We start from the raw sequence: 17,596 nt of genomic DNA, 5'->3' as shown, positions 1-17,596 counted from the left end.
TATTTATACCCATGGCTCTACAAACTTCAGCAGGGTCAGGGTTAGGAAAACTTAGCGATGTAAATTTAGTTTGGAATGCTCTCCTTCCTCCCCTTTCAGAATTGATACCAGCCCTCATTTTAGAACATACGTTCTTTCATTTGTTCAATAAATATTTTTGTGCACCTGCTATGTTCAAGGTGCTGTGATATTTAACCTGCATACAATGGTGAACCCACCATATTTCCTGTCTTTCAAAAGATTACAGCCAGTTGATCCTATAAGACTCCAGGATGCTCCTGCTTCCTTTTCCCTGTCTCTCACTTCCTTTTTCAGCTCCTTCTTCCTTCTTCCTTATAAATACTTCATGCTAGGAACTTCCCACAATCCCCCTTACTCCCAACAAAACTAAACTGCCCATACTTTATTTTCTCAGGGTTCTAATCTAAGTAGTGACTAGCTAATCCAGTAAATGATTTCATGACAATTGCTAATTGATCTCATCACCAAAGTAATTTGAATACATTTTAGTGAGGTATTTCTGAAGACACAACAAACATGTAGGCCTCTGTGTTGGACTAATGGAGATGATCTTCTGAGTTAGGCAGGGCCTTGTGGTGTATGTGGTACCTGATACTCCAAAGAGCAGAACGAACCTTGATTTTTGGTTTTATGCCATCATTTCAACCTATTTCTAAATTTGCCACAATAGAGTTAAAGAATTCTATTGAAGATGTGCCCAGTCATTTTTTACTACAGAGCAGCTCCTTTAAATTATTGATAAATGTAAATCTCTTCTCATGCTTTTCTCTGATAAAAACAGGCTCCCAGTAATAATTAAAACCACGATTGAAAAATGAAACATTACATTAACTTGCATTTTTCATTTTTATGCATATTTTCCTAAACTTTACATAGCAAATAGATGATAAAGCCACCACTGAACTTCCTCAATTTTATAAGTTCAAATCAGATAGGAGATTATTGTAAGCTACTACCCCTGTCTATTATAAGAGGTGATTTCTAGTATAAGTGGTTCCTGATGCATGTTCTTAACCATTCTGCAAGATGGTGTTTGTTTAATTCTGGGCTCTGCAAATGGTGGTCCTGTTTCTGACAGCATTTAATTATTAAAAATAAAACTACATCAGCCCAAATTAAGACAAAAATCCCTTCATTTTCTTGAACTGGAGTGTATATATATTCATACCAAAAAAAATAAGAAAACAAGTAATAAGAACATATGGTTTGTATCCCAAAATGTAAACATTTTCAATAAGGAATAGATTATGCTTCTTTATTTTAATATCTATCTCTAATTTTAAGAAGGCCCAGTGGAAACTGCATCAACTGCCTTTGAATATTTCCTTGGATATGATTGGGTTGTTAAACTTACATGTTCAAATCTCCTGGATAAGAATGATCTGTAACAACCCACTACAAATTTGGGCAACATTTATAAATAAGCCTTGGGAACTTACTCCTCGGAAAGTTTTAAATGCCATAAGAGAAGGGAATTGAATGTTATTGATGATTTTTCAATGCCAGGTACTTTGTATATGTTATTTCGTGTGACGTCAAACCCTGTCAAGTTATTTAGGTTGTTTAGACTTATCCTCATCTAATAGATGAGAAAATCAAGGCCAAGAGAAACTCTGTAACTTGCCAGTAAGTTTTATTGTTCAGACTCAGCCTCACGTCCATCTGGGTCTAGCATGTGTTCCTTCTGTGATACATGAAGACCCTTATTATAAGTGCTGGCTATGAATTTCAAATGAAAAGATGGGCTTGGCATTGGGATGAGATGATGTAACCAAGGCAAGGACTCTGGTGGAGCACCCTAACATGGAACACAGTAATGGACTACCATAAAAAACAGGAAAACATCTTTAAAGAGCATGTGGTTACTTATTTAATATACATTACTCATTATCAAGCTATGTTTACCATTTGTGGGGGGTTTAGATCTAATTTTCAAAGTGTAGCCATTTGGAGATTAAATATTATAGTGTAATATCTGTACATTATTTCTGGTGAATCAGACTTCACTATTGCTATAAATACATTTTAGGCTAAAAAACCCTGACTCCTAGCGTAATGAATAAGCTTATCCCCCTCATTTAAGCTTTATTGATTTCTGCTTTGCATTATGTTTCAGAATATTTAGAATGTCATTTTTGTAGTTAATAGGATTGCCTGTGCAGACGGTAAAAATACATTTATTCAAGCCCCATCTTCATTCCAAAGATTTTGGTATAACATTATTTGTTCATTTATTTATTTATTGAAAATTTATTGTAAAACCTTTTGGTATTTATCATAAACCCAAGCATGAAACTACCATCTGACCATGACCCAGCAATTGCACTTTGGGGAATTTATCCCAGAGATAAGAACAATTCAATTTTCACAAAAACCTGTACAATAGTGTTCACAGTAGCTACATTTATAATAACCCAAAACTGGAAACAACCCGACGTCCTTCAACAAGTAAAGGATTGAACAAACTGTGATATACCCAATCCCAAAGGGTGACATACTGTATGATTTCATTTATATAACATTATCAAAACAACACAATTATAGAAATGAACAAATCAGTGGTATCAGGGGTTAAGGAGTGGGTGGGCAGGAGAAAGTAGGTATGGCTGAATCCACAACATAAGGGATCTTTGTGGTGATGGATCTTTGTGGTGAATGATACCACACCTTGACTGTTATCAGTGTCAATATCATGGTTGTAATATTGTACTATATAGCTTTTCAAGACGTTATTATTGGAGGAAACTGAGTAAAGGGTACAAGGGATCTCTGTCATTTCTTAAAATTGTATGAGTCTACAACCTCAAAATAAAAAGTTTAATTTTTTTAAAAAAAGGTCAAGCATGGTGGCTCATACCTGTAATCCCAGCATTTTGGGAGGCCAAAGCAGGAGGATCACTTGAGACCTGGAGTTCAAGACCAGCCTGGGCAACATAGCAAAACTGTGTCTCTACAAAAATAAATAAATAAATAAATAAAAAGTAGGGTTATTTTTTGAGGGGAACTCTGAAATAAAAATAAGACGAGGCCAGGCGCGGTGGCTCACGCCTGTAATCCCAGCACTTTGGGAGGCGGAGGCGGGTGGATCACGAGGTCAGGAGATCGAGACCATCCTGGCTAACATGGTGAAACCCCGTCTCTACTAAATATACAAAAAATTAGCCGGGTGTGGTGGCGGGCGCCTGTAGTCCCAGCTTCTAGGGAGGCTGAGGCAGGAGAATGGCGTGAACCCGGGAGGCGGCGGAGCTTGCAGTGAGCGGAGATCGCGCTACTGCACTCCAACCTGGGCGACAGAGCGAGACTCCGTCTCAAAAAAAAAAAAAAAAGACGAAAATAAGAAAAAAAAGTAAAACAAAAAAAGTTAGCCAGGCATGCTGGCACATACCTGTGACCAAAGTTACTCAGGAAGCGGAGGCAGGAGGATCGCTTGAGGCCATGAGGTTGAGGCTGTAGTGAGCCATGTTCGCACCACTGCATTCCAGCCTGGGCAACAGAGACATTATCTCAAAAAAAAAAAAAAATAGATAGATAGATAGATAGATAGATAGATAGATAGATAGATAGATAGATAATCACATCAAAAGCACTGGTACTACAAATAGAATAAATATCCCTTAAAGACATCATATATTGTAGTAAACATCTAGAAGAAAGCAGGCAGTTCCCATGCAGTGTGGCAAATTCAATGCTACAGTTTTCATAGAGGCCAGGGGACAGACAGAGGTAAGAAGTCAGATTGCCATGAGACAACGAACAAAAGGAAAGTTAGAAATGGAGACAATAAATGTAGACTGTTTCTAGAAATATGGCTGCGAATGGAAGGAGAGAAATCTATAGTTTCAGAATAACATACCAAAAAAGAGAGAGAGAGGTTTTCTCACAACTAAAATCAGAGAAGTGAATAAAACTGAGACCCAAAAGTCCATACAAGAGATCAATGAAACCAAGAGTTGGTTCTTAGAAATAATAAACAAGACTGATAGACTGTTAGCCAGATTAACAAAGAAAAAAAAGAGAAAATCCAAATCAGAATGATCAGAAATGACAAAGATGACATTACAACTGATCCACAGAAATACAAAAGATTCTCAGAGACTATTATGAACACTTCTATGCACACAAAGTACAAAATCAAGTGGAAATAGATAAATTTCTAGAAACACACAATGCCCAAGATAGAATTAGGAAGAAAGTAAAAACCCGAACAGACCAATAACGAGGTTGGAAATTGAATCTGTAACAAAAAACCTACAAACCAAAAAGAGCCCTGGACTACATGGATTTACAGCTGAATTCTACCAGACATATAAGGAAGAACTGACACCAATCCTACTGAAACATTTTTTTCAATCAAGGAGGAAGAGCTTCTCCCCAACTCATTTACAAAGCTAGCATCATACTAATACCAAAATGTGGCAGAGACACAACAAAAAATGAAAATTTCAGGCCAATATCCCTGATGAACACAGATGTAAAAATCCTCAACAAAATACTAGCAAACTGAATCAAATGCAGCACATTAAAAAGTTAATTCACTATGATCAAGTAGGCTGTATTTCTGATATGCAAGGTTGGTTTAACATACATCAATAAATGTGATAAGCAGAATCAAAAATGAAAACCATATGATCATCTTAACAGATGCAGGAAAAGCCTTCAATAAAATCCAGCATCTCTTCATGGTAGAAACCCTCAACAGATTAGGCATTGAAGGAACATACCGCCACATAATAAGAGCCATCTATGATAAACCTACAGCCAACATCATACTGAACAGTCCAAAAACTGGAACCATTCCCATTGAGAAGTGAAACAAGATGAGGATGCCCACTCTCACCATTCCTATTTGACATAGTACTGGAAGTCCTAGCCAGGGAAATCAGACAAGAGAAAGAAATAAAAGGCATCCAAACAGGAAAAAAGAAGTCTTTGCTGAAAATATGATTCTATACCTAGAAAACCCTAAAGATTCTGCCAAAAGGCTCCGCGAACTGATAAACAAATTGAGTAAAGTTTCAGGATACAAAATCAAAGTACAAAAATCAGTAGCTACATTTGATGTAGAGAATCAGTTCTCTACATCAATAATGTTCTAGCTAAGAACCAAATTAAGAACACAATCCCATTAACTATAGACACAAAGAAAATGAAATACCTAAGAATCCATCTATTAAAGGAAGTGAAAGATCTCTATAATGAGAACTACAAAACACTGCTCAAATAAATCAGAGACAACACAAAGAAATATAAAATATTCCATGCTCATGGCTTGGAAAAATTAATATGGTTAAAATGGCCATACTACCCAAAGCAATTTACAGATTCAACTCCATTCCTATCAAAATACCAATGTCATTTTTTACAGATTTAGAAAAAGCTATTCTAAAATTCATCTGGAACCAAAAAACAGCCTGAATAGCCAAAGCAATAACTAAAAGAACATATTCAGAGACATCACACTATCTGACTTCAAACTATACTACAAGGCTACAGTAATCAAAACAACATGATAACGGTATAAAAACAGATACAACAGTGAACAGAATAAAGAACCCAGAAGTAAGCCCACATACCTACAACCATCTGATCTTAGACAAAAATCAACAAAAACAAGCAATGGGGAATTGTGCTGGGATAAGTGGCTAGCCATATGCAGAAGAATAAAACTGGACCCCTACCTTTCACCATATATAAAAACTGACTCAAGATAGATTAAAGATTTAAATGCATCACCTCAAACTATAAAAAGCCTGGAAGAAAACCTAGGAAATACCCTTCTCAACATAGGCGTTGGCAAGAAATTTATGTTAATTATGACAAAAACAAAAACTGACAAGTGGTACTTAATTAGAGAACTTCTGCACAGCAAAAGAAATTACCAACAGATAAATAGACTACAGAATGGGAGAAAATATTTGCAAACTATGTATCTGACAAAGGACTAACATCCAGAATCTACAAGAAACTTTAAAAAAATAAACAAGCAAAAACCAAAGAATCCAATTAAAAAATGGGCAAAGGACATAAACAGACACCTCTCAAAAGATGACATACAAGTGGCTAAAAAACATATGAAAAAATGCTCAACACCAGTACTCATCAGAGAAATGCAAATCAAAACCCCAATGAGATATCATCTCACACCAGTCATAACGGTGGCGATTATTTAAAAGTCAAAAAACAACAGAGGGTGAGTGATATGGTTTGGCTCTGTGTACCCACCCAAATCTCATCTCAAATTGTAATCTCCTCATGTCAAGGGAAGGACCCTGTGGGAGGTGACTGGATCATGGAAACAGTTCTCCCATGCTGTTCTCATGATAGGGAGGGAGTTCTCACAAGATCTGATAGCTTTAAAGTGGCAGTTTCCACTGCGTGCTCTTTCTCTCCTACTGCCATGCAAGAAAGTGCTTGCTTTTCCTTTGCCTTCCACCACGATTGTAAATTTCCCGAAGCCTTCCCAGCCATGTGGAACTGTGAGTCAATTAAACCTCTTTCCTTTATAAATTACCCAGTCTCAGGTAGTATCTTAATAGCAGTGTGAAAGCAGACTAATAAAGTGAGACTATGGAGAAATGGGAATGCTTATATACATTGTTGGTGGGAACGTAAACTAGTTCAGCCACTGTAGAAAGTGGTTTGGAGATTTCTCAAGAAACCTAAAACAGAACTACTATCTGACCCAGCAATCCCACTACTGGGTATATACTCAAAGGAAAATAACTCATTCCATCATAAAGACACATGCACCTGTGTGGTCATTGCAGCACTATTCACAATAGCAAGGACATGAAATCAACCTAAATGCCCATCAACAATGGATTAAAGAAAATGTGGTACATATACACCACAGAATACTGAGTAGCCACAAAAAAAAGAACAAAATTGTTCTTTCAGCACTTTACAGGAACATGGATGGAGCTGGAGATCATTATCCTAAGCGACCTGACATAACACACAAACAGAAAACCAAATACCACGTGTTCTCACAAGTTGGAGCTCAACATTGAATCCACGTGCTTGTAAAAATGGGAAAAAGAGACCCTGGGGATCACTAGATGGAGGAGGGAGAGAGGGGGGTGTGGGCCGAAAAACTACCTGTTGGGTACTATGCTTACTGCCTGGATGGTCTGAAGCCTCAGTGTCATACAGTTTACCCATGTAAGAAACCTTCACGGGTAGCCTTTCATCTATAATAAAAGCTGAAATGTTAAAAAAAAAAAAAAAAAAAAAATCACAGAGGATTTTTTTTCTTTTGCAAACTATTTGCAAAATAGTTTGCAAATATTTTCTCTCATTCTATAGTCTGTTTACCCAAAGATGCTTGTTTGCAACATGTTTAAGTACCAAAGGAAAAAAAATAGAGAAGGAAAGGTTGGAGATACATCTGAGAGAAGGATAACTGACAGAGCAAGGTCCATTAGGAAACTAAGGGGAGCCTGATCCAGAAAATAGGTAGCAGGGTTGACCTTAAGTAGGAGGTGTTAAAGCAGTCATTTCTATTGAGACAGAGGAAAGGAAACAAAGAATGGGCTTTAATTATGAGTGAACTTACAGGTGGAAGGCTAGCAATAGAAAGTTGAGAGAGTGCCTACTCTATGAACTCTATTTTCTCTGTTAGATAGGAAAGAGCTGATCTGCTAAGGAAGCAGGAAGATGGGCATCTATCTTTTTTTTACTTGAGATATGATATCAAGTAAACATTTAAAATATCCAAATGATGTTGACGGTTCTGTAGAAATTGTAAACAATCTGTAGAAATACCAATCCACGCCATCCTGTCATTTTCTTTAGCAATATGGTTGTAGAATTAAAGAGGACACAGTTAAATTGATGAACTGCTTCCTTGTTTTTTCAGATAAGCTTAATTAGGCAGGGGAGTTAAAAATCATTGACAAGGAACTGGTTGCAGTGACGGGGATGGAAGCAAAGGATGTTACTAATAAAATTGTGCCAAGGGAAGAGATGACTGCAACACTTTTGGCTTAACAGGGTGAGTAAATAGAGATTTAGGGATGTAAACAGATTTAGGAGAAAATATTTTTAATATTTTTAATATTTCAGGTTTCTATATCCAGGTCTACATGCAAATCCAGATGCATAGAAAGGAAATCTGACCTGAAAAAGATAATAACTGAAGCCATGGAAATATAAAGGGAAAAAATAGAATTTACACCACTGAAGAAGGAATCCTGAAAACACTCTGAAGGGTCAGAGAAATAGTGGCTTAAAGTCCCCTGGGACTTTATAGACAGGCCAGAAAGATAAGGAAAAGAGTCCAGATGAGGGTGGTCCCAGAAGTCCAGAAAAGAGAGTTCAATGGTAGAGTGATCAAAATGTCAGTGCTGCTGAAATTGGCAGAGGTTGTTGTCTAAAATTTGTCTTATTCATCTCTGTTAGCATATAGGAAAATGTGTGACACATTGTCAGAATTCAGTAAATGTAAAGTTCTGTGTTGTGGACATCCCAATACCTGTGAATCTCACTTCAACACTGTTTGAATTACAGTAAATGCAGAAAGTGCAAGGAGGGAGAGAGGAAGGAAGGAAGGAAGGAAGGAAGGAAGGAAGGAAGGAAGGAAGGAAGGAAGGAAGGAAGGAAGGAAGGAAGGAAGGAAGGGAGGGAGGGAGGGAGGGAGGGAGGGAGGGAGGGAGGGAGGGAGGGAGGGAGGGGACGGAAGGATCTGTCTTACCCAAAGGCCCCATTCAGCCCCCATGTCTCCTGTCCCCAGGCTCCTGCTCCCACTTGGAAATTCAGGACTTCAGCTCCTTGAGAACTGCATCCCTGTCCCATCCACACCACCTCAACCATCTCTAAAATCCAGGGTTTCTCTCACAGGTGTTCATGATAGGGTGCTGCCATTTTCCCATTATCTCTGGGCAGTTCAGTTCCCCATCTTGCCACTTCAAGAGGCACCAAGGTCTCCTGCTGGATGCTGTTGATCCCCACCTATCACAGATGCTTGTGCCTCACCAAGTACATCAACAAGTTTTATTCTTCCATCAGACATGCTGCTGAAGATCTCTGTTAAGCACCATGACTAAACAGCCAGAGCCCTCAAAGTGCCACAATGTTGTTGTTATCTGTGGGGAAATGTGCCCTCTCATCTCTGAGTTACCCTCTGTTAGAGGTGTCCCAAAGCAGTGTTGCTCCTGCTTCCGCTGTCGTACAAACTTGAGTGGAAGAGCTCTTTCCATTTCTATTATTTTGTTTTTTTTACCTATAGCTCTCTTTCTCACTCTAGGACTCAGGCATGGATTGTTGCTATATCTACCTTATCATATTTGTTCATGCATTTCATAAGTGGCTTTTTTGTTGTTGTTGTTGTTGTTGGTTTTTGAGACAGAGTCTCGCTCTGTTGCCCAGACTGGAGTTCAGTGGAGTGATCTCAGCTCACTGCAAGCTCCGCCTCCCGGGTTTACGCCATTCTCCTGCCTCAGTCTTCCAAGTAGCTGGGACTACAGGTGCCCGCCACCACGCCCGGCTAATTTTTTGTATTTTTAGTAGAGACAGGGTTTCACTGTGTTAGCCAGGATGGTCTCGATCTCCTGACCTCGTGATCCGCCTGCCTCAGCCTCCCAAAGTGCCATTTTTAGTTCTTTACACTAGTTTCCCATCATTATCATAACTCAGCTACTTTCTGTGTGTCTGATAATCTCTGGGCATCTTTCTACATTGTTTCAAATAACAGGCTAGGGATTCTCTTCCCACATCTCCAGGTCAAATTCCTAACGAAGTAACCGATTGGTCAAACTAATTACCATTGTTCTTGAATGGACATTTGTGCCATCACATGTCACAGACTACTAATCTACTTGTGGGTCAGCAATAGCCTCAAGGTAGTATCATATGGTACCAGCAAGAAATACATGCAGAAGGAACCTCCTAGAGGAGGTCTGTAGGAGTGGCAGGCAGGCATTCTCAGGCATGATCGTCCTACACTGGGAAACGAGAATTTCTATGCACAGTAACCTTCAGTAGAGACAATGTACTGAGCATGTAGTAGGTTCTCAAACATTATTTTTAGCTCCATGACTTAAAAAATAAGTCTCACTTCCTTCACAGGACATTTAAGTCCACTTAGGATATATCTCAATTTACCTTTCCAGTTTTATTGATTATTTTTCCTTGAACTCTCTACATAGCTCACATTTGTTGAGTGCTAACAGTATGTCTGGTACTTTTCTAAGATTGTTATATGGATTTAGTCATTTAATCCTCAACAACACAAAATACTGTTATTAGTCTTATTCTACCAATAAGAAAACTGAGGCTCAGAGAGGTTAAGTTACCTGCACTAGGACATGTATTAATAGTTAGTCAATGATTGAACAGAAATTCAAACTTCAGTACATGGCTTCAAAGTCCAAGATCTTAATCACTAAGCCATACTGCTTCTCAAAAACTAACTAATATTACTACATAATAAGAATAGGTATTATGAGTGATTATTGTATGTTGTCAGGGTTCAGAACACCACACCCCAAAGTTTGGTGCTTTGACATGCTGAGTTCTTTAAACTAAAGGAGACTGGGAAGGCCTCAGAACTAAGGTCTCTCTGAACTTCTGTCTGTCCTCCTTTCTTCCTTTTCCTGTTCTTCCCAAGTGGGTCTTACAACCTAGAATTTCTCTCCCTAAAGCAATCCATAAAACCTAGTAAGGGGCTAGGCACGGGGCATAGTGGCTCACGCCTGTAATCTCAGCACTTTGGGAGGCCGAGGCAGACAGATGGTTTGAGGTCAGGAGTTCAAGGGCAGCCTGTCCAAGATGGTGAAACTCCATCTCTACAAAAAGTACAAAAATTAGACGGGCGTGGTCGTGGGCGCCTGTAGTCCCAGCTACCCGGGAGGCTGAGGCAGGAGAATCGCTTGTACCTGGGAGGTGGAGATTGCGTGAGCTGAGATTGCGCCACTGCACTCCAGCCTGGGCATAAAAGTGAGACTCTGTCTCCCCCCACCAAAAAAAAAAAAAAAAAAGAAAAAAAAATCTAGTAAGATTACTTTCTGACCGTCCCTGCCTTTCCGTGGTCACAAAGGAATTCTGACTTACCTCACCTGCAACTAGGTCATAAAACCCTCATTCTAGAGAATTCCTGCCCTATACTCTGAGGCCAAGAATTTTAATGAACTGGCCTTTCTAGGTTCCCCCCTCAGTTTATCATTAGATGATGCCCCTTTTCAATCATGTTTCTCAGGATGTGCTGGATGCTGGTGTATGTTCCATGTGCATCAGGTTTCCTCTCTTTCCAACTATCGTGCTAAGAGCTGACTTCAGCTTAGAAATCCTCAAAGTCCCTTCTGACACTAAGTGCGTGTAATTCCAAGCAATAAACTAAACGGTAATTACCTCGAACTTTTCTTCCTGTTAACTCTTTTCCTCTTGGTTTTTCAAAATGCAGCAACTATTACTTCTAATAAAAAAACAGAGAAAGAAAAAAAAAATCCACTTGTATTCGCCTGTAGCTCTGTGCTTTTGGCTCTTCTCACAGGCAAACGAACACCCCGGGCGCCGCCAAACCACAGGGCCAGAGACGCCGGCACCCGGGCAGCCACCAGAGCCCGCTGGAGCACACGCCGGCCCGCGCCAGTCCCCTGCCCCTCCCAGCGAGGGCTGAGGGGCGGGGCCGCGGCGGCGCGCTGACGTCAGAGGAGGCTGCGACGCCGCCGGGTCCGCTGCGGCGCTGACGGCAGTGGCGGGTGTGAGCGCAGAGCCGGGCCCTGGGCAGCGGCGGCGCGGTAGGACCTCGCGCAGCGTCCGCGGACTCCGGGGCGGGGGCTCCAGCGGCAAAGCCCCCTCCCCGGGGAGGCGGGGCCTGGGGGAGCTCCCTACCCAGGGAGCGGCGGCGGCCGGGAACGATGCATCAGAAGCTGCTGAAGAGCGCGCATTACATTGAGCTGGGCAGCTATCAGTACTGGCCGGTCCTGGTGCCCCGTGGCATCCGCCTGTACACCTACGAGCAGATCCCCGTGTCCCTCAAGGACAACCCGTACATCACCGACGGCTACCGGGCCTACCTGCCGTCCAGGCTGTGTATCAAAAGGTACGGTCTGGCCGCCTCCGCCTGGAGTGTCCCCTTCTCTCACCTACACCCTTTTTGTCTGGTCCCCCTTCTGCTTTCCCCGCCTTTCTGCTTGCCCATCATTTCCTCCCCGCCCCATCCTTTTCATCCCTTTTTACCGCCTCTCCTCCTCCGTTATCTCCCCTTACCTGGCCGGGGTACTTGATCCACGGAATAATCATGATAGTAACAGTGATCATAATTACAACTCTCCTATGGCGCTTTGCTGTTTACAAAGGGCTTTTACATCCTTTATTCGGTTTATTCGGCTCAATGAGATATATGTTGGAATCGGGCTGAGCCATATTTGCCCGGTGTATACCTAAGCTTGCTTTCTTTTTAGAGCAACCCTCTGGGAATTCAGTAGCTTTGGGCCAGAAAAATGCCTGTATCATAGGAAACAAGTTAACATATACGCCCAAGATTTATTCATGTAGCAAATACTTATGGAGCCCATGCAGAAAAAAAGCAAACATGGCCCTTGTTCTCATGAAGCTACTAAGGTGTAGCCTGGGTAACAGACATTAAAGAGATAATTACACAATTACATAATAACCATTGTGGAAAAAAATGCTGTGTAGGAAAAGCACTGTGGTAAAGAGAGCCCATAACGGGCACCGAGTCTCCACTAGAGCACCACAGAAGCATCTCTAAGAAGGAAATTTCTTTATCATTCTAAACCTTTAAAACCACAGTCTCTTGAAAACCTGTGTTTAAAAAAAACAAAACTGAAAAATAACTGTTCTAGTTCTTGGAGTAACTGTCCAAACTTACTACCTGTACTGAAATACAGGACCTCTGCTTTAGGAGAATTAAGATACAGATGTTGGTTAGCTCCAGGTCACTGTAGTGGCAAACCCTAGTGCCAGAATGTGGGCTGTTGAGTTGCTCAAGCGGCAACCACATGTCTGATTCTTGATTTTTCCAGCATTATCTTTTCCTGTCCTTCTTTCCTTTTGTCCTGCCATGAAAGTGTTTCTGTGACTCATGGTCACAAGGTGACATCACTGTCATCCCTACTTGGCTTGAATGGATGGCCCTTAGGATTCACAACTTGAAGCGTAATTACCGTTTTCCTCCCCAATGCCTCCTGTTGCATGAGTAAATTACACAGCTGGGTGCTGCTGTGGATCTGGAGTTCCACAAGAATAGGGCAAGCAGTGAATTGCCTTAAATATTTTCTACCCAACTAGCAGTGGTCCTCTGCATTCTGATGTTAGGGTCCAAATCTCACGGAGTGGAAAATTAAGTATAGAGCATTAGCTCTTGAGCTATTGAGTTAAAGACTTTAGTATCCAGATCTGCCACTTAACAGTTCTGAGACCTGGAGCAAAAATGGAACCTCACTGAGCCTCATTTTACCCACATGTAAAAATGAGGGTAATCACAGTATCTGCTTCCAGAGGTAAAAAAGGATTCAATTAGATTCTGTGTGTGAAATGCTATACATGGCCTGGAACCTAATAAGCCCTCAATAAATGCTGATTGTTGTCATCACCAATGATTTTGAAGCTGAACAGATGATGATAATGAAGATGATTATTGATTTTAAAACTGAACAGAATATGAAGATGTGGTGCTGGACTCCTGTTAACTTCAATAAGGATGGCACCAGATTCGAAAGACAGAAGAAAAGACCCAAAGCCAGTAAACAAGACATAGGGTTTTACTAGGGTAATTTACAGAGAGGTCCAGTGGCAGTGACCTGAATGGGAGAACCTCTGCCGCCTGCAGAAAGCATGCAGTTTATATAGCATTTTACTTAACACCCTTCCCCCTGACGGTCTCCACCTGGTAATCTTCATTTACAAAACAAAAGGCCTCCATCCCATGTACAGTCAGCATTCCATGAGAAGGGACAGGGGCTCAGATGTTCCTCATATATAAGGAATCAGTCTAAGGGTTGGCCATGCTTGCAATTGTAAACACATTCAAGTGTGTTTTTCATATAGGGTCATTCTCAGGATATGCTTAAGTTACTGCTGTCAGGTGTGTCTACTGTGCAGGAGACACCTAACTTTTCATACAGTAAGAGTAGATTCTTTATTAGAGGTGTTCTTGCTTTCCCACCAGCCTTAATTTCTCCAAGTTCAGCCTTTGCCCTCTCTCCTTTTGACTTTCAGGAGTGACTGGGACAGATTTTGGATGTAATCTGAGGAGGTTTTGTATGTCATAGCAGTTTTGCGAGTCCACTGTTAGCTGCAGGGAACATGGAGAGGTTGCGCCCCTCAGTTAAGTTAGTCAGGTTATACTGGATTTCACAAAAAGAAAAGTTCTGAAGTAATAAGCAGAGCATAGTATTGATTGTCAAAACAGTCTTGTAGTTATATGTTTCAAGCACATTCGTGCATCCCTTCCTCCAGTTATAAATAGTCTTTACACTTTGTACATGATAAAGCCTGAAATTCATGATCCAAGATTCATTTTATTCTTGATGATCATTTGATAGTTTTGACACCTTGCTATATACATCATGTATCTGGCCTTCACTGATTCAGAAATCCTTACTAGTAAGTGTTGACATATAACTAAATTTGTAGCAGTCACTGTGGTTCTTGCTTTTGCTTTTACAAGAAATGAACTTAAGAGAAGCAAAATAAATAGGAAATTCCATTTCTTATAAAAATGAGAACGTGAGAACCACAGTGACTGCTACAAATTTAGAGTTATATGTCAATGTCAATATGTCAAGGATTTCTGAATCAGTGAAGACCAAAAACCTAAATTTAAGCAAAAATACTAGATTTTGCAGACAAATGCAAGAGTAGTATTTTAATCTTTAGTCATGATGTCACCTTTTAGTAAATAATCAGATGAGTCCTCTCCACATCTGGAGAACCATTTCCCAAAAGTAAGAAAGGAGCTGGAAGAAAGTTGCAGCAGCATCTAATGTGGCTCCATTACTGTGTAGATGAAGAAACTGAAGCCCGGAGAGGTTAAGTGACTTGTGTGGGGTGGGGACAGTGAGCTTCTTGACTCAAGGTGGTACACACTGTACCAACCTGTGCTGCCAAGACCAGTTAGCCCAGGGCATTTTGAAAGAGGGCACATAGTACCCACATTAAAAGTAAAGTCCAGTTGTTTCTGAAAATGAGAAACTTAAGCCACCTGGAAACTAGACTGGTTTTAAGACATCCACAGCAAAGTTGTTCTGGCATGCCTGTCTTAAAGAACCTTTCCAATGGATCAATACATATTTATTTTGCTTCTGTTAAGTCCATTTAATTTTGCATTTGTATTTAATGAGCTCCAGGAAAGTATTCTAAGTTCATGCCTAACCTTGCACTGAGCAGGTTTTCAGATACGTATTATTGATAGAATATGCTAGCTAACATCCAGATTTCCTCTGCATGTTCATTCCTGAAGACCTTTAGTTTTTAGACTAATCTGAGCAAGGCATTGTGAACAGTGGGGTTATAAAGACGAATGGTACTGACCATTAGGGAGTTGATAGGCTGGAAGATGAGATGGAATTTGTATGTAAATCTCTTAATACAGAGAAGGAAATGGTAAGTATGATAATAGAGGTGAGCACCCAAAAAACTATGGTCCCAAGATTGTTGGCAATGTGGAAAAACTTAGAATAATTTGATTAGATAATATATCAAATTTAGAAAGGTACAGGTGGGGTAAGAGCTTTGGAGCAAGTATTAGGTAACACCTCAAAATTGTCCCTAACCTTTGAATGTGACAGTAAGTTGACCAATGTGAATCTCAGTTGCATGTATGTTTATTTTCCAGTTTGTTTATTTTATCTAATGAGACAGTAAACATCTGGAGTCATTTGCTGGGTTTCTTTCTCTTCTTCACCCTGGGAATATATGACATGACATCTGTGTTACCTTCAGCAAGTGCGTCCAGAGAAGATTTTGTAATTTGTTCTATTTGTCTTTTCTGCTTCCAGGTAAGTCATTTCACAAATACTGCCATTGGTAAAGAGAACTTTTTGTCAGGCAGGCTTGGTCAGGTGACCTTACCTCGGACCTACCACTTGCTTTAAAGAGCCCTGGAATGGCATGTTGGTCAGCTTATTGATTTTCATAACATAAACACCAAATAGTCTGTTCTTATGAGAGTATGTTTGAAATCCATTAAATTACAAAGATGGAGAAAAATTTGTTTCTCTCCTCTTCTTTTTGGGCACCTCTGCTTTAAGATTAATAAAAAAAGTAGGAATCTTTGATTGCATTCTATTAGCTGGCTGAAATATAACACTAGTGTCTACTTAAAACTTGTTGGGGAAGATTTCTCATCTCTTTCCTGTTTGCATCTGTGATTTTTGTATTTGTTATTTCCATACTATATTTTACTGTCCTGTTTTGCTGGTATTGATTTTTTGCTCTGTTGCTTTAATGTTAATTTATTTTGAACTCACTGGCCTGGCTTCAAATACTTTCAGTTTATTTTCCTCTCTACCTCCTATATTTGTTAGTTCCATAGCACTGGCATTTTTCAAGAACCTGTAAAAATGTCTTTAAAAGTTACATTTAGTAGATTTCAAACAGATAATTTTGAAACAGAAAACAAATGTGGGCTATAGTTCTATTGACATTTAAAACAATTTTTTCTGCTTCAGAGAATATAGAAAAACATAAAAATAAAAAGAAAAACTTATTATCACCCTTTCTCATGACAGACACAGACTAGCTATTCCCTGCAGTTAGCCTGTTGCTGCTGAGTTTGAGAGGTGAACCTCATAACTCAGCTGCACAAATGTCGCTTTCGTTGTGTATCATTTTATTTCAGAGTGTCATCGCTTTACTCAAGTTTAAACTTTGGACTTAAATGGCCAAGAAACACAGCAAAACAAATCTCTCTTCCCCTTTTTTATTAATTCCAGTTTTTGGAATAATATTTTAATTTTCTTTGAGGGAAAGCATAACCTATTTCTGTTATTAGAAAATTATTTTTCCTTCAAATATTTTTTTAAAATATACTCTTTCTGAGGTTTAATTTTTGCCCTGATTTCAGCCAAAATGTCCCTTACAATCCATAACCAATTTTGTAATGTAAATGAATCAATTTCTTTTTAAATTTTTAGGTGCATCTCAGTATAGATTAACATGCTCTTAATAATCATTAAGTAAAAACTGGCTTCTATTCTTGTTAGTTATATGCATATTATCTACTTTGAGAATCCCTGCTCTTTTCCTTTATGCTGAGGCCTATTCTTTATGCCTTCACCACCTGCCACAGCTGATGTTAGTTCAGAGAATGTGTATTTATTTCAGTATTGACGTAAGAAAACAATACATTGCAAAACTAAAAGGATAAATAATTACAACAATTTCCAATAAAGAAATAGAGCCAAAGTATTACCATGACTTGCCCAGGATTATTCAGCAGGGCAGTAAAATCCTGTTCTCCTAATTGCTAGTGCAATGATCATTGTTACAATATATGCTGTACAACTTACTCAAGACAGATGAGCACATCTTCCCTACTTGAAAAGACCACTTCTTATCAAATTATAACTTGTTCACCTGAGTTTTTCAGATTCTTAGGGTCAGTGGACAG

At 39.7% G+C, this 17,596-nt stretch overlaps 1 protein-coding gene across 5 annotated transcripts in view; it reads left to right on the top strand.

Moving 5' to 3' along the window:
* Positions 1 to 11,665: 11,665 nt before the first annotated feature.
* Positions 11,666 to 17,596, top strand: part of PAQR3 (progestin and adipoQ receptor family member 3) — a 27,255-nt gene continuing 21,324 nt past the window's right edge. For 4 of the 5 annotated variants that reach the window (XM_050791137.1, XM_050791136.1, XM_050791135.1 and 1 more), the window contains exons 1-2: positions 11,699 to 12,061; positions 15,821 to 15,983. In XM_050791137.1, coding sequence (XP_050647094.1) covers positions 11,877 to 12,061; positions 15,821 to 15,983 — 348 coding nt within the window. In that variant the 5' untranslated portion in view covers positions 11,699 to 11,876. Of the gene's footprint in view, positions 12,062 to 15,820; positions 15,984 to 17,596 lie in introns of all 5 variants that reach the window. The other variant, XM_050791133.1, reaches the window with a different exon arrangement.

This window comes from Macaca thibetana, chromosome 5 (genome assembly GCF_024542745.1).
Source record: "Macaca thibetana thibetana isolate TM-01 chromosome 5, ASM2454274v1, whole genome shotgun sequence".
NCBI lineage: Eukaryota > Metazoa > Chordata > Mammalia > Primates > Cercopithecidae > Macaca > Macaca thibetana.
The sequence above is the reverse complement of the archived record's forward strand: the minus strand, read 5'-3'. Positions and strand labels throughout refer to the sequence as shown.